This window comes from Peromyscus leucopus, chromosome 12 (genome assembly GCF_004664715.2).
Source record: "Peromyscus leucopus breed LL Stock chromosome 12, UCI_PerLeu_2.1, whole genome shotgun sequence".
In the NCBI taxonomy this organism is placed as follows: domain Eukaryota; kingdom Metazoa; phylum Chordata; class Mammalia; order Rodentia; family Cricetidae; genus Peromyscus; species Peromyscus leucopus.
In genome coordinates, this window is record NC_051073.1 from 25065360 (window position 1) to 25092626 (window position 27267).

Consider the following 27267-nt stretch of genomic DNA (forward strand, 5'->3'; position numbering starts at 1 on the left):
AGGGCCTTAACCATAGTTTACTAGTAGGTGTGAAAACATCTCTGTAGGTGTTGAGTGTAGCAATGAGAAAGAGTTTTTGTAAAGATGTATGAGTTCAATTTTAGGAAAGGAACAGAAGGGGCTTTCAGAGAATCCAGACAGAAAGGAAAAATAGTTATGTGTATAACGCACATTTTAAGAGCAGCCAAAATCAGAGAAAGAAGAATCAACATTACTATACACTCAGTCATGTCTGTAGGTAGAACAATGTTTTCTATATTTGAAAAGTAACATTAAAAAAAAAAAACTAAAAGGATTCATAAAATATTTTAAAAAATACTTAGTATAATTTCAGCCTTGGGATTTCAAATAAAAAGTATTCATGGTAAAAAAAATTACATAGTAAAAATGTCAAAGTCATATTAGAATTGAGACATGCCAATACATCTTTTATTTCTTCATCTCAATTTCAGTCACAAGTATGGATTATGAAGAGCGACTAGTTTAAACAGTTTTTTATAGCCCACTTCCATAATTACTGTTATATAACAAAACTGGGATGAGTCACATGATTCAAGGGAGCACTATCTACAGTCAGGTTCTATATGAAACAGTCATATGGAGCTATGGATAGTATGTATCTATCCGTAGATGGTAATCTAATAAAAAGCATCATATACAAACAAACAGCCTTGCATTTTTATTAACATGAGTTGTATCATGTCTCCTTTTCCCAACCATGTAATCATACACTTCTCCAGTGAATAAATTCTTTTTTTGTATAATGTTTTGTTCAATAAATGCATCATTAGTTAGCTATTCTCCACAGAGGAACATACAGGTCATTTACAGATCTTTTACTGACATTCACAGTGGTCTACTAATTAACACTTTTAGGAGAAATTCTTGAATATTGAAACTATACCTTGAAGGACTTAGAGATTAGTCAGTAGTGAGAATGCTGGCTCGGCATGCACAGTGTCCAGGGTTTGATCCTGAGCACCAAATATAACACGGCACAGAGGCATATGCCTGTGATCACAGTGTTCCGGATGCAGATGTATGAGAATTCAAGGTCCTCTTCAGCTACACAACAAGGCCCAGGCCAGCCTGGCCTACGTGAGACCTTCTCTCAAAACACCACCAGAGTCAGAACGAACTTTAAAGATTCTTACTATGATACTAAATGAAAGAACTGAAGAGTGCTAGTTTAATGTAGGATCTCTCACTCATTTGTATATTTATATATGCATTTGTGTACACATTTATTTATAAAAGGAACTACCTCTCTTTCCCCCTTTTAACAAAAAGGAGATCTTTTAAAAACTAGTTTTCCTTTGACACTGAAGGCTGAGGCTATGACATCAGGATAAACTGTACTTGACTCTAAAAGAAGAAAGTTTGAACTATGATTTGACTATTTGCTATTTTCTTTAGGAATCCATTATAAAAGAAGAAAACAAAACAAAACACGATGTAGCCAGGCATGGTGGTGCCCGCCTTTAATCTCAGCACTCTGGAAGCAGAGGCAGGTAGATTTCTAACTTTGAGGCCAGCACCAGCCTAGACTACAAAAAGAGTTCTAGGACAGCCAGGGCTATGCAGACAAACCCTGTCTCAAAAATAAACAAACAAACAAACAAACAAACCCAAAAACAATGCAAAAGTTTTTGTTACTATATTTCACAGCTTATTGTGTAATATCGTCTTGCTAACAGTCTCAACACATATGTGGCCAAAGTATAGACAACAGCAAAATTTCCATCTAATTCTAGAATCCCAAGTACTGTATTTGTCCCACACATAGGCAGTCATTCCTGCATGAATATTGCCCTTTGGTGACTGCTGCAATGGGATTTTTGCAGTATTTGTTATTTTATATATAATATGATATAATATGGTGTTTGTTGTTGCTGTTGCTGCTGTTTTGTATTGCACACACAAATCGAAAGTGAAGAAGACAAGAAAGAGTTCAACCATCAACTTTAATCCATGGTGTGAACTGTGGGATCCAACGCAGAGTGGCTTGAAGCTGGGGATGGAACAGAGGAGGAGAAGCGAATCCAAAGCATCCATGCAGGCAAAGGCCCTGAGGGTCTGTGTACCCACTCTGTTCTGCTGCTGGCTATAAACATACACCAACTGCAAACACTTTCTCAAACACTAGAGACTGTCACTTTCACTAAACAATAAGCTCTCCAGGCTCATCAGGGTATCGGAGGCTATGCTTACTGTTATCCTAGGATCAAACAGCGTCCTGGGAATCTGAAGTTCAAAAGGAAACATACTATTGGATATTCCGGACAGAGGTTGTCTACAACTCCAGTCAAAAAGAGAACTAAGTGACCTTGCTAAGAATAGTAACTCCCTGCATATAATTGTCACTGTACCTAAATGAGCGAGAGAAATGCTAGCAGGTTTGATATGCCACATAAACAGACTTCTAAATGAAATCTTCTTTCTAAGGTATTATGAAATGATTATGAAGCTAAACTCGAGGTTACTTTCACATGAACAATTCTCTATTTCCCTTATCGGTGAATAGCACTTTACCCCAACTTATGCGTTAGTTTAAAGTGGATTTTAAAAAAACTAGGGAATTAGAATTATAAAAATCTTATAAAAAAGATTTAGTTCACTTTTATTTTTGGCCATGTTTGCCTGCATGTATGTATGAGTATCACACGTATGCCTGGTGTCCTTGGAGGCCAATAAAGGTGTTGTATCACCTGGAACTGAAGTTACAAATTATTTAAAGCTGCCACGTGGGTGATGAGAACTGAACCTAGGTCCTCTGCAAGACCAGCAAATACTCTTAACCTCTCATCCATCTCTTCAGTCTCTCTTTGTCTACTCTTATTAACACCTTCCCCTTTTACAAGACTCCCCATATAAGAAAATGTCCCTCATATAAAGTAATATATAGGAACGAATCCTGCCAGAGCAGCATTAACTTGCTAGACAGAGTCAATGCTCTATTTACGTAACTGCTTAAAGTTCCAAGGCCTGGTAATTAATGAAGAATCAAGTCAAAATAACATCATTCTAAAGAGGATGGTGAATTTATAATTTATGAAAAGTAGGACTGAAGAAATATTATAGATTTGGCTTTTAAATCAAATATGCAAATGTATTTGGAAGGTTGAAAAGTGGGGGAGGGAAGAGTCTATTAGAAGGTTCTAGAAATGTACTCTAACTCCGCAAGACTCCCGCTAATAAATATTCATATATTTTAATCCTATCCTCCATCTGGGTTAAACTTGAGGGTGGCAAACTCGAAATAAATAAATAAATAATCAGTCTCGTTCATAGAACTGGAGGATTCGGACTCTGCTTTGCAGGCGAGTGTTCCCTGGGTGTTCATGAAGCCTTATATTTACCTACAGGCAAGACACGGCCACGAGGTTGGAAGGGCTGGTGGGCTCTTGTGCTGTGAATTATGTCCTTGCCAAAACTACACTCAGAGTCACAACCCCCACTATCTCAGAACGTAAGTGTATCTGGAGTCTTTTGAAAAGCAATAAAATTCAAATGAGTTTACTAGATGGGGTCTAATCCAATAAGACTAATGCTCATATAAAAAGGGTTTAGAGAACAATTACAGACTAAGGGGAGTCAGGTAAAAGTCACAGGAGGGAACGTCTCTGAAGGTTGCAGCCCTGCTCCAAACTCAGTCTTGGACTTTACCCTCCAGAGCTCTGAGGAAATGCATGGGTGTTGTTTTCATTGTAAAGTCTGTGGTACTGTGTTTGTGACAGATGAAGCAACAGATAGACCATCTAAGAGGGATCCTCAAAAACTACACGTTACTGACCCAGAAGGAGGTCCCATTTATTCTTTTGAATGCTTTAGAAAACAATAGGGGGAATTGAAGTTTGGGTGATATTTATAAAGCAAAGATGCTATAAACTCAAGAATGTCACCCATTTTGGACAGTGTTCTCATAACTGATACATAAGAACTAGACTCATCCATTCCAGTCAATTCACTGCACTTACAGAAAAGGCAAAAAAACAAAACCAAAAAAAAAAAAATCACCAATTCCTCTATACTTTACAAATATGCTTAATTCAGATTTCTAACAACAGATGACTCAAATGCTTTCTTCTACCCACCAATCTTATAAAACAGCATAAAAAACTGTATCTGTTACTGGGATTCTCCATAACATGATCTGCAGACACATTTTCTTTTAAAAATGTATTTATTTTTATTTTATGTGCACTGGTGTTTTACAGCCATTATGTCTGTATGAGGGTGTCAGATTCACTGGAACTAGATTTATAGATATTTGTGAGCTGACATTTGGGTGCTGGGAGTTGAACCTGTGTCCTTTAGAAGGGCAACTAGTGTTCATAACCACTGAGCCATCTCTTCAGCCCTTCAGATATATTTTCTAAATGCAGTACAATAATTAAATAAAATTGTTTTCTGAGAAAAATCACTTTTATCTCTATTTCATAGCTGCTATCAAAAATATACACATATTGTGATAGGGTATAGATCATGGTAGAGGAAGCAGGAAACCCTGGATTTGAGTACCAGAATTATTATAAAGTGTATGTGTGTGTGTGTGTGTGAATATAAGTATGATAATTTGTATTTCTTTTGTTTGGTGCATTAAGAGAGATCTGAATTCTGTGGTTTTAAATATTTAGTGTACATTTTAGGAGGTATAAATAACACAGCTTTTTCAATGAAATTTTCAGAAATGAATTGAAGAAACAGTCTAGTAATCATAACTTAAGGATGGATGATTCCCCATGTTGAAGGGAAGATAAAGCTATAATTTAAAACCAGCTTGACTCATTTCTCCATTCTTTATTTACATGAGCTACAGAAAACTATGATCTTCTGCATTGTAGTAAGCACTGACAATTTACGTGACCACTTTTGTGTGAAATGACCTATTCTAACTCCAAGTAACATTTCACGTTAACTTTTTATGACACATGTTTCAATCGTTTCTTAGTTCTTTGGTATTCCTGAAGTTAAATAAAAAATAATTTTGGTGATTCATCATTCCCTTTCATACTTTATACTCAAGGACTGGTTACTATTCATATTTAGTGTTCACATATATCAAAAACAAGTCCTGTAGACCGCAGGACACAAATACAGCTAAGATTTCTCAAGAATGGCATAATATATAACTGTGATGCTGTGCTTGCTAATGTAGCAAGCTTTCACTATTTCAAGCATGTTTGGAGGCCTCACTCAATGCCAGACTTCTCTCTAAGTACATACAAATAAGAGGTAGAAAGATCTACACAAAGTTTTAGGCCAGATTTTTCCATATGTGTTCAATTTAGATGTGTTTACATCTAAGCTTGTCGTCGGACCAGCCTTCCAGTGAGGAGCCCTGTCTTCCAGATAATAAACATTGATAAAACAGCAATAAAACTTGTAAAATGCCATTACAGGGGTCCCATAAATGTAAGGCGGCCTGTAGAGTTTGAGGATTTACACCTAGTGTTTGTCCCTTCACGGAGGCAAACATGCACGGAGCCACTGTAATAAGCCTTCAAAATCAGATAATATTCGGACAGCTCAGTTGCACCGACGATCGAGTCCTGGGCAGCAGCCAGGAGGCCCAGGTGCACTGTGTCACACCAGTATTTAATGCAGTCTAGTATCAGATGGATGCTAGTGAGAGAAAAAACTCCGCCTAAACTCCAGATAATAGCATGGACAACCACTCATCGCAAAATTACTTTGTGCTCATCAGGCTGTGAGCTTTGTATTAAATTTTTCTGTCAAGTGGCAAGATGCACAGGGAAAAGGACCTCCAAGAGGCCCCTCCCCATAACCTTGGATAGCGATCTATAACATTAAGCTTTCATATGATAATAGCAAATGATGGCCTTTATGAAAAATTGCTGACTGGGAAGGAAAGACCTAATCAGATGGTGGCTGCGGACACCCAGGAGGTGGGGACGCTGCCTGTGACACCCTTCTCCTCCACCCCCACCCCACCCCGACCCCTTTAGCAAATTCAGAAAACTTGACAAGATGGGTGAGTCTGAGAGAATTTCTCTTACATGAATTTCCAATAAAGCCCAAGGGGTTGTTTTATAAAATGAGAAGGTGGTGGCAGTTTAATAAATGCTAGGTCACCTTAGGCACTTTCATTAAAGGCTTTCTCTAGACAACATCACAGTGTTTGTATTATCCTCCTCCACCCCCTTGAGAGGACAAGTGTTCCCTCTTCAGCGACAGTCCATAACGCATGTGACGGCATGAAGAAAAGGATTTGAGGTGGCTGCCTTCTGGTGCACAGACTAACTGTAAAACCACTATGGTTGCCAAAATTATCCCAGTACATTGAGTGCTCTTTGTTGAAGTGCGAAATTATTTTTAAAAGACTGAATGAAGAAAATGGAGACACTCTAGAGTTTTGATCAGTGGACCTGGCAATGGTTAATCCTATGTTATGATATCAACTAGAGTCATGGCCATGGTGTGAAACCGTAAAATAAAAACTTTAAAAAATGTTCGTGTAATTTCCTAACCAGCCATTTTGAAAACCGCAAAGGCTAAAGATGGTTGACAAGACGTGGAAGGATTTCACTCCTGTGAGTAATATAAGGCTACTCTTAATGGATGTCAATGTAGTTTCTAAAGTCAGCGAACACATCCATTCACTAGCCACAGAGAAGCAGGGGAATGGTGAGCCTCAGGGACGTTTTCACCCATTTCAATGGACCTACCGTCTGTGTAGGCTTCTCTGCGCAGATGTCCTGGCTGGTGTTTCTGTTTCTTGGCGGGTCTGGTTTTCTGGATTACAGCAGTACTCATGTTACTGTCCGTAGACACAGGGCTCGTGGGCCGAGGGCACTGAGAGGCGTGGAAATGGCGGCGGCCTGAGGAGGAAAGCCAGAGGCAGGCTCATCACTGGATTCCAGTACCACAGAAACAGCCAGAGCCGAATACTCAAGCTAGAAACCATCCCTAATTTTAAAACATACTTATCAGCCACCAAACGATGAGCTTCCCCCCTCTATTTCATGTTAACTGGAAGAAACGCCCTGAAAGCACTGTTAGTCCTTTTCTTTTTATAATAACCACAGGATTCTTCTTCTGCTAAAGTTCCTGATCATCTTTACATAAGGGAAACACTGCAATTATTTTTTCAACTATCATCACTAAAATGTTCTTAAAACAAGAGTGTTAGTGTTTTCCTGCACCATATATTCAATGCTTGTTGCTTTTTGAAGAGGAAAAATCAGATTCCTTAACAAATTCAGGTTGTAAAAATGCACTGGGTTAATTATGCCCTTATTTCAATTAAGTCTGTTTATGGCATTCTTTGAAGGTAGAACCCCGATAACGCAGTAACATTCTTGGGTATTCTCTTTGTAAGTGCTCTGAAATTGATCTAGCTCACGTATGTAGTCTACCCAAATGTACTACAGTGTTTTTTCTACTTTAAGATATTTGTCTATCCTCACTATTCAGTGGCCCCTCCAAGACTTCAGCGTGTGGGGGATGGTCAGTTTTGGATAGACAACATTACCCGGTGATACTGCGAACTTAATTTACAGAGCAGACATGGCTCATTTCAATGGCATCAGTGTCCCTGGCCCTTATAAAGATGATATACTATAACAGGTGCAGTGTGGTTCATTTCGAGTGGCAATGGAAGCCTTTCAGGCTATGCTGACCTACAGTAGTTTGGCTTCTAGCAATTCCATCCAGAAATCCACTGCTTCCTATTGAACCCCAAGGAACTTCAGACAGACCCAGGAATCAGACATGGCCTCTGGCTATAAACAAGAGAAGCCACATACATTGGGATCAACACATTTAGAAGTGCTAACCGAGGCACGTTAACTAATGGACATTAATGCAGCCAAGTGAGAAGCAATGTGATTGGGTGATCCATTCATATTAAGTTCAAGTCACATGACAAGCACCACCATTTCTTGAAAAGAATATTATAATAGGCAGAGGTCAGTGGATGTTTAGTTCGTTATAATTATGAGCCAAATGAAACCAGAAGTGCTACTAAATTACAATACAATAAAATATTCAAGCCAACTCTCTTTAGCTATGATGGAGACTATTACAATTAAAGTTACATAGCCATGAAAATAGAGAATTAGAGTGGAGATGGAAACCATTCTTCATTCCATTGTATAAGGCCATCTACTGCTCAAAGACCCCGAGGCATAAGGTCGCTTACAGATGAATTTTCAACATTATTCCTATGTTTTGTTGACTTAATGAGCTGAAACGTGCCATTAATGCAATCTGAAAGCAGTGGCTTGAGATGCTTAATTTCATGTACTTATTTCTTTACAGAAGATTAAAAACTAAGGTAAAACATATATAGATTAGATGTTATTTATTTATTTATTAACAAAGTTAATTAGGTTTGCATACATTACTACATTGAGTGGCGACTGGGAAAACGAATTTTAGAAAACATAGGCCTGAAGTAAGTACATATGGTGTGATAATGTGTTGATAAATATCAAACATCTTTTTCCACACAATGAATAATGTATGGAGATGGCCTTGCGGTTTAAGTGAAGTATCTATGAATATATTCTATACTGATAAAAAGTAATGATCAGGGCAATAAATCAAGAAAGCAAGGGAAACTACCATTGTGACAGTTACTAAACTGTGAAAATTAAGACAACTGGCAGCAATAATTGACGTAATGATGATCTTTTCTTTTCCTGAAATATGTTCATTTCATATTGTTTATCTCAACTATTTGTATTTTCTTGGCTACCAGAAATATAGACATACAGATACAATTACACTCACAAGCACACACACACACACACACACACACACACACACATCTATCACAATATAGACACACACACACAAACAAACACATTCATGCGCAACATAGACACACACACATGTATATATTCTATACAAAGACTGTATGATATTTATTGCAACTTCAATTATTTTCTTGCTATTTCTGCTCTAAGTAAGAGTTGAGAAGAATAATTAAGTAAAAATGATTTAAAAATAAGTACATTCATTATACTAGGCTATAGCAGTGAAATGGGGAAAGGGAAAATAATATGCATTTATATTAACTTGCTCTTCCAACTATTAGATTAAAAATATGAAACACTTATGCTTTAAGATGTATGCACATGCCGGAAGGTGGTGGCCCACGCCTTTAATCCCAGCACTCGGGAGGCAGAGCCAGGTGGATTTCGCTGAGTTCGAGGCCAGCCTGGTCTGCAGAACGAGAGCCAGTACTACCACCAAAACTACACAGAGAAACTCTACCCTGTCTCGAACCCCCCCCCCCCAAAAAAAAATGTATGCACATTTTAAACATCTTTCCAGTTTCACTGAGAGCAGCATAAAGAGGTGTTACAGTTTCAATCTGCAATGTCCTTCCACCGACTTTCATATCGAGTGCAGGTTCCCAGGCTGGTACTTCTGCTCTGGGGACCATGGAACCTTTATACACTAGGGCCTGGCTGGCCGACATGGGTCAAAAGAACCAGGTCCTTGGAGGTTAGACTCGATGCTGGGCCTAGCGGGATTCTCAGCCTCATCTGTCCTGCAGTGTGAGCACCCACAGAAACACGCACCTACCAGGATCTGAACCGGTCCGCTGCCGCCCTGCCTTCCTCCTGTGAAGGGCGGCGCAACCGGCAACTGGTTTAACCAGGAGTCAACAACACTTCTTCTCCCTGATGGAGCTTCCATCAGGAACTGTGATCACAAGTAAGCATGGCCAATAAAAGAGGTTAAGGAGCCACTTCCCAAAGGTTTGAGTGTTCCAACTGGCTGTTTCCTTCTTTCCCTTACAGAAGTGCCAATTAAATACAAATATCCAAATGAATTTCGTTTTAGTGACTTTCTGTGTAAAATCCATATATAATACATGCAGAGTAGCACAGAGTTCATTTTATCGAATATATTTAAACCTTAGAGAAATTTTATCAATTGCCTAAAACGTATGTGTATATATGCAGAAATACATGCAAACATACATGTGTACATTTGCGATGGTTATCATAACCGACAGCATAGTCTGTTTCTCATCAGTCAGCTTATACAGAGTTTATGAAATAATAAATCATTTTAAAAGTCTTAGTAACAACTGAAAAATAACCAAACTAAGTCATCTTGTTGAACCTTGCTTTCTAGAGGCAGTCTAAAAAGAGAAAGAAAAACTGGAGGATTTTTTTTTTTTTTTCACACAGGACACATGATGGGGACACTGTTAGTGACAAACAGGCACATCCCTGGGTGAAGGGTGTGGAGGACTCACCGGCCGCATCCTGCATTTGGCGCCGAGCAACTTTCAGGCCGGCATACTCCGCGGCTGCAGCGACGGCCTGGGCAAAATCAGCGTCAGTGAAAAAGGAGCCATCAGAGGAACTAACACTGGAGCGCCCACTCGAAATGTTGTCCTCTTCGGAGGCTGAGCCCCAGCCATTGATCATGGACCCCGTGACAGAGCTCTCAAGGTCCCCCACACTGGAGGCTGGGGTCTGCTCAAGGCCACGTAACAAGAGCCTTCTGGTTTGCATTTTGGCCACTTCCATGTCAGCCTCGTCTTCCTCTCTTCTGGAGCATCTGTATCCATGTCGGAGACGAGCGGTCCTGAAATGTAGCCGTAAGTATGCGGCGGGGAGATTGGCCGTGGTGGCGGAGGGGGACTCACGGGCTGCCGCCTGCAGGAAGATGAAAAGAGAGGAACAGCTCAGCGCGCCACTCAAGACACACACGGAACGCTGGATCATTTACCCGGAAGTGGAAGTTGATGGTGGCTAGCAGCGACTCTGACAAAAACAATGTGAAGGAGAGAGGGTGTATTCCAACTCACAGTTCAAAGCTACAGTCTCTCAAGACAGAGAAGTCAAGGCAGCCAGGGCTTGAGGCAGCTGCCGACACGGTACCACAATCAGGAAGCAGAGGGCAAGGGATGGGTGCTGTCCCCCAGCTGCTTTTCTTTACTTATATAGTTAGTCCAGGGTCACATCCAGGGAATGGCATCACCCATAGTTGGTGAGGCATTCCACCCCAATTAGTGCAATCAAGATTACCGCCCCCTCATCTCTCCCCACACACAGGCCTATCTCCCAGGTGTTCCAAACTTCTGTCCATTAACAATTAACACTAACTGTCACATCTGGTCTATTATTTTACTCAAGTCAAAAAGATATTCGGTTCTCTAAATCTCCTCATGTTTGCTCATTTAATTCTATTCACTTAAAAAATGGGGGGAGGATAATCCTTATTTGGGGTCACATTGTATTTGTGGTAAAGACTTTCTAATATTCCCAGTTGCTTATTATTATTAAAAGTAACAGACATTTATCTTGAAACAGTTTGTTCTACACACATTTTTTTCTTCCCTTTTCTTCGTTACAACTCCTACTATTCAGAGCAAATGGAGTCATTCATCTTGACAACATTCAGCAAAATTTCATGATTAAAAAATACATATTCAGCATATGCCATAATTGCTTTTAGACTTTATTCTATTAAGGAAAGCTATGAGATCCAAGAACAATTTTCTCTGATTTAATCACTTATGAGTTCCACTGAAGGTTATGAACTCTTTTTAAACTCTACTGCTTTTTAGTGTTATATTACCTCTCTGTTCATGCTTAACTGTATTTCTACCTTTCAACAGTGGTGTTCAGCTGGACAGACTTGTGTGGATCTATCCACTCGACTATTCCATCAGGTTAATGCTATTTAGTTCTCATGTTCCAGAATTTGTTATGAATCAAAACAGGAAGAAAACAATACTTGGAGTTATAAATAATGGGCCCCAGCCATTTGTCCAGAAGAACTCCATTTAAAAAGTATGTCTTTCCATAATCCACAGTGAGTTTAAGATGGCTGAGATGGTGGAGATCATTTGGACACGAATGGAGAGCAACGCTATATAAAGAAGGCATTCCTAGCAAAGAAGAATGCAAGGGAATGGCTTTTTCAATCATTTTTGGGAGCACACCCTGCCAAAAGGGAAGACACAGGTAGTCCTGTTCAGTGATGCCTCTCCACGCCAGGTACAAGAGATAATGCAATGGAGAATGTCAGGTGGAATGACCCAGGACAGCAGCTCATCAGCTCCTCCACTCTTCAGAAGAAAGGACCATACACTCTGACCAGCTAGCTGAGCACTGCTCTTGGAAGGCAGCCGTCATTAGGATCTAGCATATCATCTGGTGACCCCACAATGTGGGCGGCTTGGAGAGATGATGCAGGAGTGCTAATCCACATAGAGATGTGTGTGGCCTGATTGGTTAAAGACTACAGGTGACTAGAGATGCTGTCTCAGAGCCAAGTTCTCGTTGCTGAAGGGGGTTAGCGGCAGTGTGTCCCCTTCTCCGTCACGACAATACTTAGCAAGAAGAGTTGGAAGAGTGTCTAGTGCTGTCCCCTGGGGAGACCAGCTTGCATTTGCTGCTAATGTCCTCTCTTCTTGCCCCCAGGACTGGAAGAGGCGGGAGGACAAAAGATGAACAGGAGTGGCAGAGATGTGCTGCTACTCCGTGCCACCAAAGCCCTCTACAAAGGATGTCTGGGAATGCACCATTAAGGTTTTTAAACCAACAGAGTTGGGTCTGAAATGAAAAGTAAGCAGACAGAGCTACACTGCAGGTGGTCAAAATCTACCTATGGTCAAAATCAACCAGGTTCTGATGTGGCTGTCTCCTCTAAAGAGAGAAAACTAAGTTCCACACCATACCTTTTACAGTGTGCTCTGGCAGTTCTTTGAAGTAAGCTGTTTTCTGCCTTGGATCCCAATAAATGGAGACACTTCAATAAACTCACTTTATTACTTAAAATTGAAAACTATAAAAGAAATGACTTTTGAAACACCACAGTCAACTCATTGAGACACTGGCTAGCCATATTTTACAGTGTTAATTGATTCTTGTAACTCACTGGTTTGCTTTTTTTAAGTTATCATTTACACAAAAGTATACTGAAATTCAAAGGCTGCGAAATTCTTACAGTGCTTATATGTAAGTTCAGAACTGAAACCAAATCATATTTCCAAGGCTACCACTTTCCTTCTAGGAATGGTAATGGCTTCCCTCCCCAACTCCATTTTTTTTGTATAGGCAAAGGAGAGACATTTTATAAATGGTTGTATAGACAAACAAACTGAGAAATGAAAATTAACACATTATACAAAATAATTATAGGCATATAAGAACACAATATCACACAAAGTAAGTACATTTTTACACATTTGTATATCTACATATATACTAACATACATACATACATACACACATACACACATACACACATATCACACATATACAGTCCTACTTTATAGTGGATTAGTTTTCATTTCTGGGTGGGTTTAATTCATCTGCGTGTGTGGCACTAGAAGAAATACGAAAAATGTGCCAAAGCTGAAGTTATTTAAAAGATTAATATGGATAATTGCTCCAATGTGGAATGTGTTATACACATAGAAGGAAAACCATTGTTTCATTTGGAGTGTAATGAAATTGTGTACTTAAAAGTTAATTTACAGCCTTTGTCAGCATGCGGAGCCACAAGAACCAGGCAACTTTTGTTTCTTTTTAAAGACATCTTAGGGTTCTAAGCACAAAGGGGACTATTTTGGCCATCAATAAATTGCTGTGGAACTGCTAACTCCAGTGTGAGAGGATGCCAATATTGTTGTGCTCAGAGAATTTATATTCTGGAGGGTAAAAATACCTTCATGTTCAACAGGGGCTGGTTTTTTAACTACAAACCATGCAAATTCTGAGAAAAGGCAGAAAAATTTATTCAAACCATCTGTAAATAAGGCCAGCCCAGGGATTGTGTGATAAACATGTACAGTTTGAAATATGTAATATATTCTATTGGAAAACAAAAAGCTATTTCAGGATGCTCCACTCACATGGGGCTTGTCGCAAATGAACCTCAACCCTCTAGATTCTTCCCCTCAGGGGTTTCAATGTCTCATGAAATAATGTAAAAGTATATGCCAGCAACTCACAGCAGCCTAGGCTGCTGCAAAAATGATGCCTCCATAAATATGTTCAAGAGGAAGGGGAGTGATTCCATTAATTTATGAAAGCAGGTGTGTCTACAGTTCACCATACGACACTTACCAACCAAGACACAAAAGGGAAAAACCTTTGAGATTTTTTTCAAACACTAATGTAGCATAAATGTTCTGTGTAATTAACTGTCATCTCCTGACTATTTGTAAAAAGGACATTTAATTTTGCTTTTTTATTCGAATTTCTTTTCCTCCCAATACTACTAAATTCAAGCTGTGTATATTAATAATACCGGTAAATTTCCTAGCCCATATGTGAATGTTATTTTCATTGTTCAGGACATTTTTGTTAAATATTAACTGTAGCAAGGCAACATCACCTGATACCTTTTGAAACAACAGATGTGAACAATGTTTAAACACATTATTTTTATTGTAATTGACTAAGAAAATGGAGATTCCTACTATATTAAGCAACTACTGAGTTTTAGATATAAATGGAATATCTTGGAAACTGATTGGAGAAATTACAATATTTATAATTCGAGTCTTGATTCTCTTTGTGGTGTGTGTGTGTGTGTGTGTGTGTGTGTGTGTGTGTGTGTGTGTGTGTATGTGCATGGGTGCACATGTGCATGTATGGAGTCTAGTGACAATCTTGGGTTTTGCTCCTCAGGCTTCATCCACCTTGGTTTTTGAGAGTCTCTCACTGGTCTAGAGTTTGTCAAAACAGGCTAAACTCCTTGGCCCAGAAGCTTGTCTCGCCTCTACAGGGATAGGGTAACAAGAGGAATCTGCCACGTCTAGTTTTTACATAGATTCTGCAGGTGAAACCCAGGTCCTCACGTTTGCAAGGTAAGAGTTTTACCAGCTAAACTATCTCCTCAGCCCAACATTGTGAGCCTTTCCATTCTTACTAATGACATCGAAGTTATAATGTTTTGACTTCTAAACTTTCCTTAATGTATATCATAGGATTTATATATGCCCTAGCCAGTAAGCATAAAAATCAATGAATGTATGTATTTTAACATTTACTTTACCTATTATGACAAATATGCTAGATATTTAAATCAATGAGAACATAACCATTAAAAATAATTAGAGGGAACAATTTAAGTTTTAAGATAGATAATGATTTTAAATCATATATTACAAATATAAGTTAAACATGCATATATTTTTGACTGATTTTCAATATGTCCATAACAATACCTCCTACTCCAAAATAACTTCTAAAATGAGAATTGGTTATTCTCCCATCAAGAAAAAGATTTCCATTTTGTAATCTGGCTAGGCCACATGAGTTCTTTGAACAATACATCAGAGGTTAAGGATATGCCCCAGTCCTGAATGTGGTCCTTACTTGGTTTGACAACTTTCTTGACTTGAAGCCAGTTGCCACCTGAGAAGTACCGATTTCCTGAGACGCTGTTATGAGAAGCCTAGTCTGAGGGGTGAGAACCTGGAAGCTAAAATTAAGTGGCAACAGAGAGGAGTCCCAGAACCCTGAGGCAAGCATGGATAGGAGATGAGAAGGAAGTCACTTGACGGAGATCTTCCAGCCCCAGCAGCCGAGTTGGAGATGGAGATTCCACAGGAATCTTTTCAGAATTCCCGGACTTACAGACACTCTAAAATGGTTGTGCCAGGTTACCAAATTTTAGAGGCGCTTGTTAGACAGCAATAGAAGAATGAACTTTAGCGTTGAATTATGAGTTCTGGTGAATAAAAGAGACTTGGTAGTTCAATCGGGCATGGAAGACACAAACAATAAATCACATGCCCAGAAACGGTGCGGCATTGAAGAGGCTCCATGACAGTTTGTACAGGATCCAGAAGTGTCTCAATCCATATTGAGGTAACAGGGAAAGAGGATTTGATATTCATTCTTGAGTCCAAAGGACACATAGGTATTAGGGAGATATGATGGGACCCCAAAACAGCTTGACCACACAGCAGCCATGACAGGCTTAGGGGCCCAGACACAGCTTCTGCAACAGGCTTACTGGCAGGTAATACCCAGATCCAGCAAAAGCTACAAGCTGACCCCACCCAGGGATCCACCCAGAGATGGAGAAGTACCTAACATCCCAAACATTCCAACCATTAGATAAGGTGGCCAGACGTCCCTGAGTCTAGCACATACCTGTTTTTGTTTTACAGAGACCCCTAGACAACTGTCAGCCAATCAAGGTGCTGAACCCTGGAAATCCCCTCACCCCAACCTGTGCTATGATAAAACCCCTACCCTGCCTGGGCTCCGGGCTCTCTGCTCTCATCGCTGTGTGGGACAGACAGACCAAGCCCCAGAGCTTGAAAATAAAGGCTCTTTGCTTTTATTTCCTGGGATTTTGGTCTCCATGGTGGTCTTTTGGGGTGCCCCATGATCTGGGCATAACAGGAGACATAATGGTGCTCTGGGAGGATGGTTTAGAACATGCAAAAATCTTGGGGTGAGCAAGACTAGAGTTCATTCCTGAAGTGAAAGAAATGTAACGATGACATCAAAGGCAGTGACAGTGGGTAGGGATGACGTGACTGAAGACCAGGTCACCAAGGTTCCTGACTGCTGTCCCGGTCCGGGATGCTGTCTCTATGGTAAGGGAGATGGGAAGCCACTGGAGGACTTTAAGCAGGCTGAACTGTAAGAAAATGCCCCAGCAGAGTCTATAGCAGGAGTTCTGACCGAGCAAGGGGCAACTCCATGCAACAAGACCTTGCAGTGGGACACAAGGACAATGTAGTCAAGGGAGAACGGCAGCCAGAAGACTGGTGTCTCGTGTGTCACTTGTAGTAACACGACAGAGTGACATGCAAAGTAGTAAAAACTTTGGTATACTTGGACAAGTATAAAACAAGATCTGCAGAGAAATAACTGTCTCTAATGAGCACATCAGCATTGAAGTAGCAGGGTGACGCAAAACAGATCACATCTGTTTGACAGACAGACCTCTGAATAGGCAACAATGGGAAAAGAAGAGGTCGCATTCAAGATGTAACTCCAGATGAGAATCCATCATCGTTCACTCACTCAAAAGGCAGACACAATGTAAACACCCACATTAGGGGACAGGTTAAATAAATCGTAAAGTACACTGAACACAAGTATCTATGTTAAAGACGATCAGCATAGAAAACACACTACAGTGGGAACAGCAGCTTGTGAAGGAACACTAGCAGATGGTGCTGGATGCAATGTGAAAATACTGCAGAGATAAGGGCTTCCGAGGCTCTTTTTTGTGTAACTATCTGACTTATTTTATTTACAGAGATTATAAAATAATTACATCACTTCCTCTTCCTTTCCTTCCTTACTGAACCTCTTGACATGATTACCTGATTACATAGATTATTGGCTCTTTTCTGTTTTCTATATTGCCCAAAGTAGACCTTTATTTTGAAAGCATCTATAATAAGCATATAGAACATGTTTGTTACAAAAAGCAATAAGTGCTCTCAACGTTTTAAAGAGAGTTTTCACTGACTTTATCAATGTCCAGTGTCCCGTCTAGGGATGCTTCTGGAAATCAAGCTTATATACCTTCATAGGACTGAATATGATAGCTCTCAAGTCATTCAGTATAAATGTATTCAAATGCATTTCCCAAACAGTAGAAAAGGCACTGAGAAATTCAGACTCAGGAGTTCTCTTCTCAAAGGGCTTTTCATTCAAAGAGAGGAACAGATATAAATGCCAAAGCAACAAGCAATCCGATTAGCAGGACAACAGAGAAGTATGAAAAAAGCTTTGTGGAGAGCATCAAAAAAGTTGCTCGTGCCCTCACCTTAGGCTCAGGGATTAGAGCAGAAAATGTGGAAAGACTGTAGGAGCCAAGAATGAGGGCATTTCCCATGACACTGTGTTGCTAGGGCTGCTAGAAGCTACACCCATGTCACACCAACATGACGGTCTGAATAGGAGCTGAACAAGGAGGACACCAATAGATGTTCTAACATGGACTGGGAAAGCTGAAGAGGCCTCAACCCTACACAAAGAAATACAGGAAGCTAAGGAGTGCTGAGAGCAGAAGAAATAGTCTGTCCTGGGAGGAAGAGCATACTGATCCAAGACCAAATGGTCAGCTTTGAAAACATACATACAAGTAACATGTAGACCGAGCAAGGTACACTTATGTATTCAGAAATCATACATACATATATACATACACACTCAAGCATGCAACAACAATTAATGGAAAAAGAGGGCATGGATTTGCTAAAGAGCAAGAAGGGAAATATGGGAGGCTTTGAAGGGAGGAAGGAAAGGAGAAATGAAGTAATTATATTATAATCTCTAAAACTAAAAGACTAATTTAAAGGACAAAAGTGGCTTGGATTTTCCCAGGCAACCAGAGGACAGCTTTGGACGGGGAGCAGCCAGACTTGTAAGGATGCCACATGCTTTCCAGGTCATAAAAAACAGGAGGTACAAGACCTGTGCTGTGACCTTAAGATAAATTCAGGGAATTTCAAATGAACTAAGCAGAGAAGAGAGTGTGTTTCGGGATTGAGGAAAAGGTGAGCAAAGGGAAGGAGACCTAATGGATACTGTGTTAAGCTGTAATGGCTGACTCAAGGGGAGGAAGATCCAGAGGGGTGAAGCGGGGAGGCAGAAGGAGGAGAGAGAGGGAAATGGAAGAGACCGAGATGGGAGATCATTTCAAGGGGGTTGGGAGATTTTTAAAAGTTTTGTTTGTTTTGCTTTTGTTTGGGGCTGGGCTGAAGCCTTCCTGGAAAAATGGAAACCACAGAAAAATGTCAAGAGCTATTTTGAAGTTTAGCATTAAAGGAAACTGGTAGGTAACTGATTTATAGAATGGTATGAAAACAACAGAGGATAAATGGGAGAATCACTGACATCCAATTGGCAGAGGTTTTTGTTTTAATTTTTTATAAGACCTTGGCTATTATATTCCTTATACATTGGCTGAGATAGTGCGGTTGATTATTCTACATAACATAGCCGCTACACTCAAGGAAATTGTGAAAATATTGTAACACTCAGGAAAAAAAGTCTAGGATGGTTAAATAAATCTGACAGTTGTCAGAGTACAAGTAGTGGGTGAATCAATTAATAGGGTGAAGATACCTTTTGTTGAAAACTGTCTGTCCCAGACACTTAACTTACATGGCTGTACTTGATTCCCAGAACAACTCATAAAATGCTGTCGCTGCAGGAAGCTTGAGAGAGATAAAGACCGGGAGGCAGATGTACGGAGCAAAATAGTACAAGGCAGAGGGCTAAGGTGCAAAGGGGTACCCGGGAGATGGAAGTTAAAACCACATTAAAGGCGGGGACCATGGAATGAGAAGAGAGGGTTAAGGAGAAGAAACTTTCAAGGCCAGAGAGTTAACCGTGAAGTCGGGTTGGAGAAAGACTGGGAGGCAAGGTCAGGACAGAGAAAGCGGAACTCACTTTTGTTTCAAAGGAATGTGGAAAGGATTGTGTAGGGGGTGGGGGCCCACACCTGTAATTCCTGTACTAGGGAGGTCTGGAGAATCAACGCAAGTTCAAGGCCAGCCTGGACCATACACAGAGATCCTGTCTCAACAAAGCGAACTATAAGCAAGTAGCTGAGTAAACGAATAAGCCACCACCAAGAACAAAAGAAATAAGAAGGCTGGAGAGTAGTCTGGAAGACAGTGATTCCACAGGCAACCCTGAGGGGTGTAGCTAGGCAACAGGAAATTTAGGTAATTTTAGAGAATGAAAGAATGCTGAGGTATTTCAGAGCTTAATGGTGTCTATTAGCGCCTCATTTGCTTTTAATAAGAATAGCAGAGATGGTCTGTGACCTTAATAGGGAAAAGAGATGCCTTATTTGTTCTCAATCTTCATCTAGTTGCAAGGATTAATACTATTAATTTAAATAGACAGCAACCCAGTTCGAGACACACAGAGACCCCCATCATTCATAAGAAGGTTTAAAAATCTTCTTTAGAGAAAGCATGTCATTTACATTCAGTAATAAGTCCTTCAGATATTTAATAAGCATTGCAAACTGTGTTTTAATCTATGGGGTTAAATTCAAGCAGCATAGGCTAGAATTTGTTTTGTTCCAGAATATTGAAGAAAAACCTTCTGAGGCAAATAATGTGCTGAGTTTCAAAGGATATTAGAAATGAGGAGAGCAACAGAGACATAACATAATGTGTCAAGGACAATAAAATAGTACAAACAAAATCATCAACGAGAAAAAACTAACGAGGCTCAGCAATAGTTTTTATGTGTTAGAAATGACATGCATATTCATTGTATGTAATAAAATGGATTGTTGGAAATGCTCAATAGATTAAAAAAATGCCTAAGCATACACACTGATGTGCATATTTACACACACATGTCCTGTTTGTAGCCTGAAATATTCCAGCCCGGTATTTAAACCAAAATAAAGATATCTGAAGTCAACATAAAATAAATATACCAGCCCCTTTTAAATGGTATTTTACTGGACTTAAAATGACCAGAGAAAATTATTTTTTCTGCAGACCAAAGAGGCATCTTGTCCATATATAGGAAAAATTACAGCCTGGAACACTCACCGTCAAGGACAGGATTTACAATGAGACTGGTGCTCATGAATTTAATTAGCATAAGTGGGTGAATGTTTAGGTACAATATCTTTTGGTTATTACTCAGTGGGGTTCAATTCAGCTAACCTGAGTGGTGGGAAGCTCTGCTCAGGCCCCACACCTCCCATCCCAGACCCCGCCTCTCACAAAGCCTGCCAAGGGTCAGACCTTCACCGAAGATGCTCAAGACCACGCCTACAGGGTATTTAAGACATGGTCTTTAGACTTGCCATGTGACGTCTCTCCTGCTTTCTTTCCCCAAGAATCACCCAGGGGTGCTTTGCTCCTTAAACCCGGACTTTTAAATTGGCCTGATCTGATTTATTGCATTGGTGGAAAAACTCAATACCAGATTGGGAAACCTTTCAGTGAGAGTCAAGAGTGTTACTTGGTGTGCCCATACACTGTGTGGGTTGATAGCCCAAGAAAATGCCCACGGGCCTCAAAAAGTATTTCATGGTACAACATTTAACAACTATCTCTGAGGAGTAGAAATTCTGCTTGGCCAGCAAGGCAGCCAGCTAGTGAGACCATACCTCCTGTCTGGTTGGTGGGCCATGTGGCCCATGTCCTCTGGACAATCCTGTAACATGGGCTGGAGTTCTTCCTGGGGCGACGGGGTGAGCGTGGCTGTGGACTGATGGCTGTAGGACACAGCAGCTGGAGAAGAAGCTGCCCCCCGAACAGGGGGCGTGGGGCCTCTTTCATCCTCCTCTTCTTCTAACTCATCCTGCTGCAGATACATCCTTGCGGGTGGCACAGGACACGGCATTTCTTGGTCATAGCTACAACAAAGTGTAAGGGCGTACAGTAAACTATTTGTATTAGAGAGTGCTGGCGCTCAGTGGCTTCCAGATCTGTAGGTCTGGGTCTCATCAAAGCCTCCTTGTTAGGAAACAGCTCACTGTTAGAAGTTATCAGGACATTCAATGGCATAGTATAGGGGCAGCGGCGGCGGCGGTGGCGGGGAGTCTTACAACAGGAAATAGTTTTGCATAGTTGTTTTAGAGTGTCTCCAACATACTTGGGGCATTCTGGCTCTGTCATTCATAAGTTCTTTAGACAAGGATTTAAAATGAACTGCAAATTGCTGTCATTTTTTTTACTCTTTTTGGGGGCCCCACCACCCTGCTCCCAAATAAATCACACACGCACACACAGGCTTATTCTTACTTATGAATGCCTGGCCTTAGCTTGGCTTAATTTCTAGCCAGCTTCTCTTTAGATTCTCCTGTCTACCTTTTGCCTCTGGACTTTGCCTTTTTCTATTCCTGTATACCTTTCTTTGTTTCTTACTCCATGGCCTGCTGTGTGCCTGGGTGGCTGGCCCTTGCTGTCCTCCTTCTTCTCTGGCTCCTTGCTCTCCACCTCCCAGATTTCTCCCTCTATTTATTCTCTTTGCCTGCCAGCCCTGCCTATCCTTTCTCTTGACTCACTATTGGCCAGTTCTTTATTAGACCATCAGGTGTTTTAGTCAGGCACAGTAACACAGCTTCGTGGAGTTAAACAAATGCAACATAAACAAAAGTAACATACCTTAAAATAATACTCTACAACAGCAAAGAGCCCAAGGTGATGTTCTAAACTGGGAGGAACCCTTTCAGAGGGACTCAAGTTATCTAGTCCAGCACCACCCATCTCCTCTGACCCTACAATGAAGAAGTACTGTTTCTTTAGTTGAATACAAGGCGGCTGGTTTGTAATTAGGATGTTGAGTGTAAAACACAGTGGCCTTGGCCAATCAAATAAATGCCTTTTCCTCCAAGATAGAGCTGCAATGGGCATCGGGATGCAGACAGGGGAAACAAGCTCTCTTCGGGGGCACGTTCACTCCCTTCAACGGCAGAGACAGACTACACTGTATAAACTGCATACCTCTTTTTTCTTATGCTCTCTCTCCCTTTATTTTTTCTTCTTCTCCTATTTCAGAGAGATACCGGGTCTTGCTTTATAATCCAGGCTAGCCTCGGTCTCCCAATCTGGCAGCAGCCTCCTGACCACCGGGATTACAGGCATGCATCGCCATAGCTGCTTTCCTTAGCCCTCTCTTCACCCACATTCTACCACCCGTGTGGCTTCCCTCAGTCAGAAGAGTTGGTGTTCAAATCCTGTGCTTGTTTTGCATATCCTTTTACTTTTCTAATTCGAATAAGACAGCCTTTGTCTCTCCCGTCCACGTCTCCTTTGTTCTCAAGAAGCACAGCAATTTGCTCTCCGGTCTGAACAGCGTATAGAGTATCCTTCCCATTTTCTCTCTTCTGCATCCAACCATTCCCCAGCTCATCTCTGTCCTCGCTGTAAAAAACTCCAGAGTCTAGTTCTTTGTGTGTGTGTGTGTGGTATGGGGCGCTGTTGTATTTGCCGGCGGCAAGACAAAGCACAACAAAACCCACTTTAAGGGTTTATTTCGGGGTGTGAAGACAGAGGGGGTTCTTGGAGGCAGCCTCTGGAAAGGGGGTGGCAGAGAGAGAGAGAGAGAGAGAGAGAGAGAGAGAGAGAGAGAGAGAGAGAGAGAGAGAGAGAGAGCGAGCGCAGGGGGTGGGTAGGGTCTGCTTTTAAAGGTAGCCCAGTGCACGCCTTTAGGGGCTTATACTGCCATGCTAGGAAGGCGCATAGAGGACATAGCCAGGCTGCGCATGCGCTTACCTAAGACATACGTACTACGTGAGACCCTGGGGCGACTAAGCATTTTGCCTGATCACTGACTGCTCACACGCAGCCCTGGGACCCGGAAGTGGTTAGAGGATGCTGGACATGCGAACAGCCACTGCCTTAACTTTTCAGTTCATCTCTCTGCTTCTGATCACTCCTTTTTTTCAGTATTCCTCAAGTTGCTCCAAATTTGCAAAATTAATTGTACACCACTCACAGATCACTCACGTTACTCCAAAGCAAAGAACTATTCTTTAATTGCTTAAACAATAAAAAGTAAAAATGCCCAGGCAAAGGCAAGATACTCAAGTATCTGCCGATCTGGTTAACATCTGCCTTCTCAGCTTCCTCTCTCCCTTCCATGTGTTTCCTGTTAGCTCTCCAGGAGTCCACAGCTCTGTGTGGTCCCAGTGTCCATAAACCCCCTGTTCTTTATTCAGAACCTTCTCATGTGTCAAGGTTAAGAACAACTGCCATTTGATCAGGACGCCTTCCTTCTTCCCATACAAAACCATCCTCTTTGGGGTGCCATGACAACGCCTACAGTTTTGTTTTATTTTTTTCTTTCTTTATATAAACTTCATGTTAAGTGTGTGTGTGTGTGTGTGTGTGTGTGTGTGTGTGTGTGTGTGTGTGCGCGCGCTAAGCAGTAACTATTACATTAAAATATCTGGGACAACAAACTTTTAAAAACAACAGCTGAACGGAACTTTGTTATGTGCACATTCCGTGCTTGCGAATTTACTGACTCAGTAAAATTTATGTGTGACCACAAAATCGGCCTTGGTGACATTTTCATGGTCATTCTCACATCTGCACAGAGGCCCACATCAAGCCACCTGCTGTGTATGTTCCCAGCTGAGGTTAAAATATATATATTTATATATTTATATTGACCTGCTTTTCAGGAGTTCATGTTTATACCCTACATAGTCACCCCCTAACAGTTTTCATAGTTTTGAGCTCTTTCTTCATTTCTTTCGCTTCTTTTGATTTTTTCGTAACATTGGTGATTTCCCTGTTTACTGTGATATGCAAGGGAGGTGCCCAAGTACCACTAAACTAAGGCAGGTAGAGAATGGGCATCATGTCCCTGAGAGGTGAATGTGCTCAGAAACGATCTAGTGCTGTTGGCTGTGAGCATCATGTTAGGGAAGAACAGATGTTTACTGAGGCATTTTTAACGAAATGCCCATGAGGTAAGAGGATGCACTGACAAAAATCGGTGAGGTGGAGGCTCTTGGGCGCTCCTTTCTACTTCCCTCTAGGTGTTCATATTCAGTGACTGAGCAATGCCAGCATAATGGTTATACATAATGAGAACTGCCTATAAACATTTTCTGTATAAGAACCTTGTTTAAATACACTTGAAATATTACGAGAAATGAGGAAGATGGGGCAGAGCTGGAACCGTTGAAAGTCTTTCTTTGTGGAGAATAAATCGATCAAGCCTTATGTCTGTTATTTCTAGTCACTGAAAAGACTAGATTTTCAGGTAGATTACACTTTCTGGCTGTTTATTCTCGGTTAGGTGGGTTCTCCTTTGATGCCAACGGTGAGGCAGTTTTTTTTAAAATTTTGTCTGGTGTACCATGTCCAGTGATAGATTCTGGAAAATGAAAACAGCATACTTGCTTCCTAAATTTTACTATGTGGTTTATGTATACTCATTAAATGCTTTGAGAATCAGTTCCGCAAAATTGAAACTTCTAAATAAACCGTTTGTAGCACAGTATAATATTATCTAAGAGTGTTTTGCAGTATACTGCGATTGTATAGATCGATGCAATTGTTTTAGGAAAATTTAACACATGACAAGGACATTCTAATCCCGTCAGCCATTGCTTCATGGCAGGGATGTGCTCTGAGAAATCCACTGTTAGAGAACTTCATCATGGCATGGGCATCACAGAATACACTTTCACACTTCTCAGCTGTGCATCCTGCTGTACTTAATACAGATGATAACAGAACACAATGCAAAGTATTTGTGTCTCCAGAGACACTGGCAATAGAAAATGACTTGGCCGGGCAGTGATGATCCACTCCTTTAATCCCAGCATAGGCAGGGACAGGGGTCAGGGGTCAGGGGTCGGGGGGGGGGAGGGGGGAAGGGGTAGGGACAGAGGCAGAGGCAGGAGGATCTCTGTGAGTTCAAGGCCAACCTGGTCTGCAGAGTGAGTTTCGGGATGGCCAGGGCTACACAGATAAACCCTGTCTTGAACACCCCCCCCACAAAGGTATTATGAAAACACTGTTGGATAGGGATTTTTCTGTCCCATTATAATCTTATGAAATTAATATCACACACTGTTTTGACATTGACTTCAGTTGTTCTATGAGTATATGAATTTGCTTGAAATATCATGAAATTATGTATACATGGTTCTACACATAGGAACTTACATGTATACACACTATTTTTATATGTGCATGCATGTGTACACATACATGAGTAATTAGCATCTGGGCACAAGTATATACATATATATATATATATATATATATATATATATATATATATATATATATACATATAATATGTGTGTCGAAGAAGCTTCCTAAAACCTAATTCATATTTGAGACAGCCCTGGGGGAGCTTCTGTATGTGTGGATATAAAAACGTGTGTATACATAATACATGCATCTAATTTTCAGATGCTAGGGAAGTTTCTTAAACCTTAACTCATGTTTGAGATTTCCCCAGGAGGGCCCTTAAGTCCTTCTGTTTGATTTAGAGGCCGGTGTTTGTGAACCTGAGGAATCTCCTTTTGGCAATTCAGGTGACCCCTGACTTGTCTGCTCTGACTGCATCTCTCCCAGTGGCGACCCCCTTACCTCTCATCTACGGACAGGCTGTACTCTTCGCTGTTGCTATGTGGGGGAGGATGCGCTGGGGGAGGGGGAAGCAAGTCTGCCCAGTTCATTCCGCCCTGCTTGGGGGCCTTCGGTGTCCGCGCCCCTTTCTTATGCCCTTGACTCCCTAGAAAAGAAACAAAATACAGGTCTTTTGTTTCTGACCTTTACATCGCATTTTTCATTATTAAGGAGTTCAATATTTTCTGCTACTATCCTACAATTCATTACCCATACAGACACACAGACACAGACACACACACACAACACAACACAACCATGCATACACACACACACATACACACACACACACACACACACACACACACACGTGCACTTTTCTTCATTAAGCACAACTTGACACAAGAGAAAAAGGCCTAAAACTGCCCAGTTCAACGGCCAAGAACATAGCGAAGGAAGCAACAGAAGCTTAAATGAATTTTAGAAGTCATATCATTAATAGCAATCTTCCTACAGCAATTAATTGCATTATGGATTATCATCTGAAACAAATGAGCTGTGGACATATTTTCTGGAGTGCCTTTTTATTATTTAATTGCTGAATCCTAAAATACAATAAAATACAGATACGATCTATTAGTGTTCTACTGTTGCATTAAATCACTGAATACATATAATTTGTACTTGTCCACTGGAATGTTTCGGGCACAATGAAATTGCTCATTTTCTTGGGGAAGGGAGGTAGAGGTAAAATCAGTTGCCAGAAGAACTAATATATTTAATGACAAAAGAAGGAGAAAAGTGCATTTTAAGAAAGTATTTTTAACCACTGTTTCTATAAAATTATGGCTTATAATAATAATAATTAAAAGATGACGTTCCTGAATAGTTTCAGCAGATTGAAGTAGCCCAACTACTCAGTTACTGTGGTGTTTTGATTTTGGAATGGACTTAATCTTTAAACATTGGTAGCTTTATCTAAACTAATTTTTGGAGAGTTTTAAGTCAGGAGATACTGTGTGACAAAACTCTCCCACTTAACGTATTTCACATCCATGTGTATAATATGAACACAGAGTCTGTAATTATTTTTTTCCTCAGATGAGCCCCCAATCTTACAGAATTCCTTTAATTTTTCGTTATGACTCTGAAACAAGTCCCAGGGGAGATGAAGCAGGCCTTAACTTATTCAACAAACCTTTAAAATGATTTTAAATCCCTTGGGACTTTTCAGGCCCAGGAACTGTTTGTCATGCTAGCTG

General features: G+C 40.7%; 1 protein-coding gene across 1 annotated transcript in view; it reads right to left on the bottom strand.

Moving 5' to 3' along the window:
- Robo1 (roundabout guidance receptor 1) overlaps nucleotides 1-27267 on the bottom strand; it is a 992815-nt gene that overhangs the window by 11915 nt on the left and 953633 nt on the right. The window contains 5 exon segments of the mRNA XM_028874769.2: nucleotides 6690-6842; nucleotides 10241-10537; nucleotides 10540-10646; nucleotides 21073-21321; nucleotides 26027-26171. Of these exon segments, the coding sequence (XP_028730602.2) occupies nucleotides 6690-6842; nucleotides 10241-10537; nucleotides 10540-10646; nucleotides 21073-21321; nucleotides 26027-26171 (951 nt within the window).